At 32.2% G+C, this 10,976-nt stretch overlaps 1 protein-coding gene across 4 annotated transcripts in view; it reads left to right on the top strand.

The window, feature by feature from the left end:
• The first annotated feature begins 3,142 nt into the window (after positions 1-3,142).
• Positions 3,143-10,976, top strand: part of LOC110028319 (villin-2-like) — a 32,185-nt gene continuing 24,351 nt past the window's right edge. The window contains exons 1-8 of one of the 4 annotated variants that reach the window (XM_020730119.1): positions 3,143-3,277; positions 3,382-3,435; positions 4,224-4,305; positions 4,418-4,517; positions 7,889-7,957; positions 8,293-8,529; positions 8,618-8,795; positions 8,894-9,026. In XM_020730119.1, the coding sequence (XP_020585778.1) occupies positions 4,250-4,305; positions 4,418-4,517; positions 7,889-7,957; positions 8,293-8,529; positions 8,618-8,795; positions 8,894-9,026 (773 nt within the window). In that variant the 5' untranslated portion in view covers positions 3,143-3,277; positions 3,382-3,435; positions 4,224-4,249. Of the gene's footprint in view, positions 3,278-3,381; positions 3,436-3,528; positions 3,797-4,223; positions 4,306-4,417; positions 4,518-7,888; positions 7,958-8,292; positions 8,530-8,617; positions 8,796-8,893; positions 9,027-10,976 lie in introns of those variants that run through there. The other 3 variants (XM_020730118.1, XM_020730117.1, XM_020730121.1) reach the window with 3 other exon arrangements.

The raw sequence follows: 10,976 nt of genomic DNA, 5'->3' as shown, positions 1-10,976 counted from the left end.
ATATATATATATATATATATATATCTTTGCTTTACATCATCCCTTAAATTTGTTGAACATAATTTTTATATTAATCATTACATAGTTATCTTAATTAGTTATTCGTGATTATTATTTTATGAATATTTTGATTTGAGAAATTTTAAAATATGAGAATCTAAATTTAATATAAAAAATGACAAATTTTAAAAAATTATAAAATTTACTGATTCATAGTTACGCTTGGTAAACCGTGGTGCCAATTATGACATTTGACTAAGGCTGCATTTGGAGCGGAGTTTTACCTGCATCGTGACACCACGCTGCGATTTGTTTGTGTTTGGTGGGCAACACTTCTCTGAGACAGGGGAAATTATTGCGTGCGGGCACCGCATGCAGTGCATCTCTGCATGCGGTGTCCGATCATGACCGTAGATCACGGTGATCTACGGTCAGGATTATTTCCATTAAAAATTAAATAAATAAAAAATTTAGGTGGGGCCCACCAAAATACATCGAGACCGTAGATTAGGTGATTTACGGTCCGGATCGGACACCGCACGCTCCGATCCTTATGGAATAATTTTTCCTGAGGCAGAGATCAGCTTTGTGGTAAGCACTCATTAATATTCAAATTGGCAAATGATGTTGAGATGCATCGTATATCTGTTACCTTCATCCTCCTGCACATAACATTAGTCATCTTCTCCAATTTCTGTTTATTTACTTATTAATGTAATACTTTGCATGCACGCAGAATCACTCATAGAAATTAGTGATCTTTTTCTTCTTTCCTATAATTTATTTCATAGAAATTTTATATTTAGAACACACAGAGCATAATAATTTGATGATTTCTATGCATTTAATATCACTTCAAAACACAATAATATTTAATTGTTTTTCACGCATAGATAAAGGAGCACACATGTAAAAAAAGAGATTTAAGTATTAGAAATTTAAATACATAGGAATTGAGCAGTGTGTGAGCATGAATAAATTGCTTTATGAATATTATTTGATACCCTTGGATCATTATCTATAGTTTATTTTTGGAAATAATAACATGACTAAATGATTTTTTTTAAAACAATATAATTTAATTCATACTTCTGAATTATTAACTAATTGGATGTCATAGTTCTACTACAAACAAATTTATTGAACAGAGGCAGAATAATTAATTTTCAGAAACAGTTATCCAACAACAGTTTTCATACAGCTGCAACAAACAGGCAGCCAGCTTTCCCGTAACAGTTTTCTGGGATAGCATAACTGCACATGAAAAGCTGAGAAACTGCAACTGCGTCAAACAGAGCCTAAGGCTCTATTGGAGAAAGCAGTCACCATCAATTATGTCGAGTGAACATTAAAGCCTAAATATAAACTATAATTTCTCAATAAGCTACTCATAAGATGCTGAAAACAAAATGTGTTGTTTAAAAAGCTGAAATGACCATTGCAATTTTTTTTTTCGGACAAGCCAAATGGAGATAGCAAGCTACCACCACACCAAATAAGCCGCCCCAAACAAGGGCTTAAATTTTGTTTGATAAAATAGTTTATTCCGCCGTCTCCCCTAATTATGTAAATAAAACTCCAAATTTTCATCGCTTTAGATCGGAGACGACTCTACAAGTGACAATTGAAAGAAAATAAACATTAGGTTTGGACTTGCAATCCATTGGATGTTTTAGGAGCAGCCAAAAATAAATTAGTTTAAATAATTAAAAACACTGGCATTTACATAAATAGCACCCCATTCCTGTGTATTTACATATGTAACACATAAATCTTTATTTTTACATTTATGCCACAAAAAATCTTTCATATCTCATAAAAAATATCAGCATTTTAATTTTTAAGAAGTAAAATGCAATTTTCATGCACAGGTAAGATGGTGCTTATGTGAAAAATTGAAGTTTAGTTATTAAATCTGTAAATCCTCCTAAAAATATTAATAAAGTAAATATATTATTAATAAATAATTCTAAATATTCTTAATATTAATATATGATATATGATATTAAATAAATAATTAAATTAATTCATATTAATTAATCTATATTTAAATAATAAATCACATATGATTTGAGATGTCGTCATACCAAACATGGAGTTACTATTATTATTTTTTATGAATTACAATAAATTAGTTGTACCGTACCTAGATTTCATTAATCTAACCTTCAAAATTTTAAAAAAAACGTCCTTAGTGCGCGGCACGATCTGGGCAAAAATGGACGGTCACGATCATCAAAGCATAAATTTCCGTTCTTCTCGTAAACGAGCCGATCCCAGTTACCCTGGCCCAAAAGTCACCTGTGCTGACTGATAGTCCTGCGTGGCGGTTTGGTCGGTCCGAAAGCTTTACGAAAATAATTTAATATAATAAGATTTTCTTATCGAGCTGACAGATTTACTTCGAATAATAATTTTGTCAATAAATCACGTGTCCATTTATGTGTATGTGTGCGTATATATCTATAATGAAATGAAAATTAATTATTAATGTTAAATTATTTAATATTAGGAGAAATTATATGCATAACATTAATTTTTTAATTTATATATTTAATATCTAAATTCAATAGTTATATGATCATTGAATGTCTTTATTGACTCTTTTGTGATTTCATTATCCCCATACCATTAGATACATGTCCTTAATAAGTTACATGGCGACTCCATCATCTCATTAATGGGTTGTCCAACAAGCTTTTGTCACAATTTTCTCATATTTCAGTCTATTTGGGACAGCTGCGGTACATAAAAAAATAGTTGTGAAAAGCTAAAAGATAATCTGATGTTCAAAATGTTACAGTGATTATTACAAATTTTTTTTTTTAAAGTCTAACTGCAGCTAAAAAGTTGTCACCGCATCTAGTCAGAACTGATGATAAAACACAAAACAAGTGAAAAAGTGTCCCAAACAAACTTATTATAATGCTAAATATAAAAATAAAAAACTATATCATAATATTGTAATATAAATTTATTTTGTTGAACTTAGTACCTATTATAATATTAATCTAAGGATAAGTTTATTAATTTTTAAATCATATTTTGAAGTAACATTTGTCTACTAAATATATAAATAGATGAAAATATATTTCTCATAATTATTTCATTGGTGGAGAACCTTTAATGGGGGGAATAAAAGCTAGACTGACAGAAGCGAAGACAGAGAAAGAAGTCATTCGCTATTTCGCTTCAATAAGTAATCGCATCTTCTGCCAACCCATCCCGACATTTCGATCCCAATTCGCGCTGTTTCCGCCTCCGCGAATCATCGCGAGTACCAATTTCTCGATCCCTCTTCTCTTTTTCGTTCATTTTTTTTATTTCTGGAACTTGATTTTGTGAATTGTTTGTGCTGCGTGATTGCCTGTATTTTGCTAGCTTAGCATCGACGCGTGAGATAATGATCTTCTTGCCTGGAACGAGACCGGACTGGTATTTTTGATTATGGAATGAAGTTTTCCACTGTTATTGATCGATGGGTTGTTTAATGAGCTCGGTTTCGTTTGTTCGTCTTTTTATGGCAAATCTTATTTATCTCTAGGTTTGGTGCTCGCTGACTAGATCCGCGGGTTTGCCGGCGTTTTCTTATCTATCTGCCAGCTCTAATTGATGTGGTTGGTAGGGTAGGAGAGACTGTAGATTACTATGATTTTGATTGGGTGCTGGAGAAGTGGCGGGAGTGCTTGCCGTAGGCCTTAGATTTCACATTTGGTAGAGGGTTTGATTCAGAGGAAGCTTCGGCGATTGTTGATGGAGACCGACGAGGAGAGTGGTGTTGAAAACAACCTGTGAAGTAGGCTTTCTTATTGATTCTTTGAGATGTTGCAGTGTACTGATTTTTAGTCTTTTATTTGGTTTCTATTGATTGTAAAGCGTTTGGAATTTTCGTACTCCTAAAGTAGTATATGCGCGAATTCATCTAAAGGTACATGTTAAATGTGATTAAAAAAAATTTCACATTTTACGCCATTTTTTTGAAGTTCATTGATATATATTTTCCAGCATATTCTTATCTTTGAATTTTTACCATCCTAATTCCGGATTGATATAAAATATTATTAAAAAATTATGTTGAATTGTCTGTTAAGATTTAATCTTAGGAATGGATATAACTGGTTTTTATGTAGAAAAATGCTGGAGAATTCGTATGATATTGGTAAACTTATTCGATCAAATAACTGACAACGCTGATAAAACATCTGATATTGATATCATTGTAGATATCTGAGAAGGCTAGAATCACACTATGTCCACCTCTACAAAAATTCTGGACCCTGCATTTCAAGGAGCTGGCCAAAGAGTGTATCCTTACTGTAACATATGTTCGGCTATTTAGGATTTTTCGTGAGCACTTTGAGGTAGATATTTATTGCTTATTGTCCTAAGTGCTTATCATTTACTTAACACCGCATAGAGGCACTGAGATTTGGCGTATTGAGAACTTTGAACCAGTTCCTCTGCCAAAGACTGACCATGGTAAATTCTACTCAGGGGATTCATATATCATTTTACAGGTAAAACTAGCAATTCCTTTTCAATGATTTCTTCCTATGTACCAATGGTGGTTATGATCTGCCCTATCATTTGCTTTTGTCGCATTTACATACATACCACTCAGTTCTTATATTTTACATATCAACACCTAAACTTTGATATTTACATGCATACCACTCAAATCTTTTAACATTATGTAAGAAATGCCACTATTACTAACTTTTAAAAGTGAAATACATTTTTTTATGCATAGGTTTATAATACAAAGTATCAAAGTTTAGGTGTTGAATATGTAAGTACATAAGAATTGTGTGGTCTGTATTTAAATTTCCCTTTCTTTCTTCCATATCACAAGCATTGCTGTTCAAATCATTTTGAGTTGCTATGTCGATATGCTAGTTTGTTTGCCCTTGTTTTTTTTACTAGATCTGTGGTCTTATTGTATGGTATGTAGTGTGCCTTAATGTTCAAGGAAACTCGATAGATTACTGTGCTCATAGCAGGATTACGGCTATGATTATGCACCGAATTGTTATTCAAAGAGGCATTTTTGTTGCACAAAGCTAGATTTTTCATTTAAGGATTTTTATGGGAATGTGGATGTGATCATCTATCCTGTTGATGTGTTTTAGGTTCTTTGGCTCTTTATACCATGTGTAGGATTTTCCTGCTGTTTTTTATTTGGGGGCATTTACATGCATGCCACACAATTCTTACTTATTTACGCATGCAACACCTAAATTCTAATATTTACATGCGTAACACTCAAAACTTTAATATTACATAAAAAATACTACTTTCACCTTCATTTAAAAAGTGAAATGCACCTTTCAGTGCATAATTTATAAATGTACATATGAAAGTTTAAGCGTTAGATATATAAATACATAAGAATTATGTAGTATGTGTGTATATTTTCCCTCTCATTTTTGTTGTGTTTGAGAGCTGCCTTGTGGAAAAGTTGTCTATACGAGTTTGCTGACGTGGATGCAGAGGTTTTGACATTTTTTTGGAGTAAGAATTTGTTGTTTTATAAGAAATCTAATTTCCTTGTTTGAATTTGGTGTTGAAGGTAAAGAAAACGCCACTAATTGAATTCATAGCTATTACAAATTTAACAAAGAATTTATCATAGAACTTTTGTACCCTTCAATTTTTTTTTAATGATTTTGAAGGTTCAGCTGATGAAGCTGTAATGTATTGTATTCTCATATTATTATGGAGAAAAATTTCAAAATAATCCTTGGTAAATAAATATTAGAACTTAGGCGGTAGATATGTAAATACATAAACATTGTTTCATATCTATTCAAACTCATTTCGATCACAGTTGGCGTGAGGCTAGTTGTGTGGTTGATTGGTTGGCCAATGAAGGACGAGGGATAAAGTATTCAAGAGTTTTATATCCCACGAATGAGTTTTGGAATTGTAGCGGATGGGGTCAATGAATTTTTTCCGAGTCTGGCTAGCCTTGATCTTTTTTCTCACATTGTATTTTAAACTTTTGATTATAAATAAATTGGTTACCCTCCATCTAGACACAGATTAACTTAGAAGAAGGGCCTTTAGTGGATAGTATGTGAACCTTTTGGATTATATTCCTCATGTTTGCCACACTTGATTTTAAGAAATCATTCATTATTTAAACAAACAGTACCTTTGACGTTGACCAGCCTGGAATTATGCCTTGGAAATCAATATCTCATATCGACACATATTAAAGCTACCCTCTAAGTCAACCTCCTCCTTGACCTTGGATTAAGGCTGGCATGAGCTAACTTGCTCGACTCTGCTAAGCTATCATTGTTGCTTGGCTAGCTGGTATGGATGGTGCAAATAGTTATTTTTTTTTAGCTTGATAACCATCTTCTAAAATTTTTATAGATTTTATAATGTATTTTATAAATATTAAAAAAATCCTCCGCAAATCTCGTACAATGAATTTCAGGCATTTATAATTTTAAAATGTCTAAACTTTCAGCTAAGGCCTGATAGAAATTCCAAAATTGTTCTTATTAAAGATACTATTACTTTCAAATTCATTTTATTTATAAATCATCTTTGGTATTATCTGAAGAATTTTGCTAATATTTGGGCACTCGGAACAATGTTGTAAACATTAGAAGTTAAACAGCTCGGATTATTTCAAGTTAAACAAAATCATTTCATATTTGGTTTAACATGAGAAATTTTACTTGTAAGAAAAATCTTTGTTATTTTGAAACGATTCTCAAACAATTTTGTAGCTTTTAAACAGAGAAAATGGCGAAAATGGTCCTTTCACTATTTGTGGGGGGCCATTTTTGCCCCATATTTTATAAACTGTATGATTTAGTCCCTAAACTTTTATAATAAGAGTCAAAATGACCCTTTTTAAAAGTAACAAAAATTGAAGTTAAAATTAATTGATGTCTTTCAAAAAAGGGATTTTTGGAATTTACATTTTAACTTTTTTACAAAATCTAATAAAGATTCTTCTTCTTTTTCTTTTTAATATGGGATATTTTGTAAGAAATTTGTCAATAATAATTTATGAAAATTTCAAATTTAATATGTACTTCAATAAGCATTTGAAATTGAAGTAAAAAAAGTATTGGGAAAGTTGTCAATAGATTATATCACAAACAAGGCATAAGAAATCATATTTTATAAAATTTTAAGAAAAGGTGTAGTTTTTAAAAACACTCATTTTCAACATCAAACATTAATTTTAACTTTGATTTTCATTATTTTTTAATGACATGATCATTTTAGCTTTTATTTTAAGAGCCAGAGAGTAAATCAGAATTTTTATATAGTTTGAGATTAAAATTGAACCGTCCATCGTGATAGTCGTAGGTCCATTTAGACTATTTTCTTCTTTTAGTTATAAGTATGCTAGCTCTGCCCACATGCCCAAAAATAGTCTTGATTCATTTCTAAGTTGAATTGGCTTATGAAAAGATTGAGTACAATACATATATATATATATATATATATATATATATATATATATTTAATACTATGATATCAATAAAATTTTGGGCTGCTAACGTAACATTTCTGTTAAAATATTATATATTTTTAGCTGTTGGTCTTTTGGTAAGCATCACAAGTGTTTCTCCATCTGATCTGATTCAGCACATTTGCTCTGAAATTTGGAGGGAGCCCTTGTGTCAATAATTTTCTGCATGTAGGTCTCCAAACTTATATTCATTGACCGTTAAACTAGAAGGATGGCTTTTGGGCAATTTACTATCACATGTTTTCATTGTGACACTGTTCACAATGATATTTTTTCACCTTTTTATTTGGTTTTTGCACTATGAATGTTTGTTCTTCAAGTTCTATCTTATATGCCCGTGGAAGCTTCTTTTTGGTCTCTTTTATGTAAGTCATCGCTCTCCTGCAGACTACTTCTGGCAAAGGTGGTTCTTACGTGTATGACATTCATTATTGGATTGGGAAAGATACTAGTCAAGTATGTTGCCCACCTTTTTTTTCAATGAATATTTACGTACATACCACTGAATTTCTATGTATTTACATATCTAACATCTAAACTTCAATTTTTACATATATGCCACCTTACATATGTATGGAAAAAATTCTGTTTCACTTTTTGAAAGTTAAAATAGTGGTATTTTTGTTGTGATATGAAAAATTTAGGCGGCATAAATGTAAAAAGGAAGTTTAGGTGTTAGATATGTAAATTCATAGGAATTTGTTGTTATCTTTGTAAATGCCCCTTTTTTAAACTTTTAAAGATTCGTACTGAGATGGTCTTCATTATTTTGATTGATAAACTGTTTCCAGGATGAAGCTGGAACTGCAGCAATCAAGACAATTGAACTTGATGCTTCTCTTGGTGGTCGTGCAGTTCAACACAGAGAACTTCAGGGTCATGAATCTGACAAGTTTTTGTCTTACTTTAAGCCATGCATCATTCCTCTTGAGGGTGGTGTTGCCTCTGGATTTAAAAAGCCAGAAGAGGAGAAGTTTGAAAGTCGTCTTTTTGTTTGTAGGGGCAAGAGAGTTGTAAGAATGAAGCAAGTGAGTAGCTTTAAAGTTCTTTTGTTTGTTTTCATGATTAAGCTGGCATCTTCTGTGGAGGTTATTGCGGAGGTGCTCTATTGAACAGGTTCTATTTGCACGTTCTTCATTAAATCACGATGATGTATTTATTTTGGACACTGAAAATAAAATATATCAATTTAATGGTGCCAACTCAAACATCCAAGAAAGAGCTAAATCTTTAGAAGTGATACAATATTTGAAGGATAAATACCATGAAGGAAAGTGTGATGTTGCTATTATTGGTAAGCTTGCCTTGCATATTATTAATTTGTATTTCTTTTGTATTGCCTTCAATTTTGAATACTTCATTTATGATTTGCTTTTTTGTTCACAAGATTAGATGATGGGAAGCTCGTAGCAGAGTCAGACTCGGGTGAATTCTGGGTTCTCTTTGGTGGCTTTGCACCTATTGGCAAAAAGCCAACAGGTGAAGATGACGTGTTTATGGAAAAATCACCTGCAAAGCTCTACAGGTATTTTCCTTATTCAAATCTATGTTTTCTTAGAACTCTGATGTCTACAAGAAATTAGGAACCCCATATTGCATTGTCAGAAGTCTTGATAAAAGTTAATTCCATTTTACTTCTGTTGTCTTTTTTCTGTTCAGTTTAGTGCAACTAAATGATTTAAAATTTATGCTAAGCTTGTTCTTTCAGTGAGGCAAGAAAGTCAGTCTTACATCTTTTCAACCATATTTAGCACGTCACGATTGCAACCAACATGGAAGCCTGCCTAACTTTGCATATATTTTTTTCTTTGCCAAATTTAAGGCCAGCTTGTTAGGTAAAAATAGGGGCATAATAGTGAAGAAGAGAGTTGCAGCAGTCTTTGGTATATTATTGTGGCCATTTACTAAAATTTGTATGAGGTTAATAGTTGGATTTCTTGATTGATTGGTCATCAAGCTAGTCAACACATGGGCGGCAACATAATTGATCATTGAAAGTCAACTCTACTGTAGAGTAATTTTGTTGTTGCAAATGCAAATATTTTTCCTTAATTTTAAACTTTTTTTATTTTGCCATTTGTTGGCCGTTCTGAGTTGTCATTACTGGTAGTACTGGAATAAGTACTTTTCATATCATATCGGACAATGGTTTTGTAATTCCAATTGGCAAACACGGCCAAAAATCAAATTTTGAATTTTGGTTATGTAATATCTTTCCCGTACAGTGGGTGTAAATGCTGTTTTTAAGTTTAAACAGTGTCGTGTGACATAGAAGTGCATGTTAAATGGATACGTTACTTTTCATTTATAATTTTAGGTCCTAAATTTCAAATTTTTGAATAAGTAGTTTCAAGTGTTATGCTTCTCTGAGATTGTCCTTTGTCGAGATTAGAAGAAAAGTTACTTTGATTTATTGGTTACTATCTTTTATAATTATGGCTGTTAACAACTTATTGCTGCTTTTTCTTTACTACAGTTAACTTTGGATTTCTAATATTTCTGGCTATCTGTGTATTAATAGTTAAAAAAAAATAAAATAATTAGGTCTGTTCGAAGGAAGTGATTGTCTCGACGGCTTCGTTTTAAGGAGGTGAGTGTCCCACTCGAAGCAAATTAACGAACCGAATAAGATAACGAGAGCAGGAGCCAGAGAAGGAAAAGGAGGGTTCGCGTGCTTCTCTTACCAAAGATTTGACGCCATTTGTAAAAGTCGACGCCGAGGGCTTCGTGCGTGAAGGAGAAGAGGAGCATCATTTGTAGGAGAGAAGCAAACGGCTCGTATGCGAAGAAAGGGGCAAACAGAGCGTGATTCTTGTTGCATCAAATTCGAAGTTGGAAGTGGTCGTCTGTTCAGGAGGTGAAGTCGACGTCAAGCAATGAGAGAAAAAGAAGGGACTCCAGGCACGATATTTTTGCATGCAAAGAAGTAGAGGCCTGTCGGCCGTTTTATTGTTCAACTTCACTTTCGTAGTTTGAAAAGGTGATGATTTTGGGATTTTGAAAATAATTTAAATATAAATATAACTTTTTTTAAAGAAGTAACGTTTTTTAATTTTTAAAATAAGTGAGACCAAACGAGTCTCACATTTTCAAATAGTTTAGATGATTTAATACAATACTACAAGCAATACACTTATCCCGAAGAATAAATATATTACTTGTAATAGGGATTTAATCATCTAGACTAAACAATTTGTGACATCCGTTTTGATCTGCGAAATATTTTATAAAAAGGCCAACAAGTTCCCCTATCTAACATAAAAATTAGATAGGGTTTATTTTATCTGGGTTCCTGGTTCCCTATAGAGGCAAGCCCCTATAGTTAATTACATCTTAAATAATCGGAATCACTTAAGATAACTCTCGATTAAGATCAGGTGGTTTTGCTTTCAAGATTTCAAAGTTTAGGTTTTCACGATTGGACATGGGAAAATCAAATAAGAATGACTCAAAATAGGAACAATTATTTAAGGAA

This window comes from Phalaenopsis equestris, unplaced genomic scaffold (assembly GCF_001263595.1).
Source record: "Phalaenopsis equestris unplaced genomic scaffold, ASM126359v1 Scaffold000511, whole genome shotgun sequence".
NCBI classification, from domain to species: domain Eukaryota; kingdom Viridiplantae; phylum Streptophyta; class Magnoliopsida; order Asparagales; family Orchidaceae; genus Phalaenopsis; species Phalaenopsis equestris.
The sequence above is the reverse complement of the archived record's forward strand: the minus strand, read 5'-3'. Positions and strand labels throughout refer to the sequence as shown.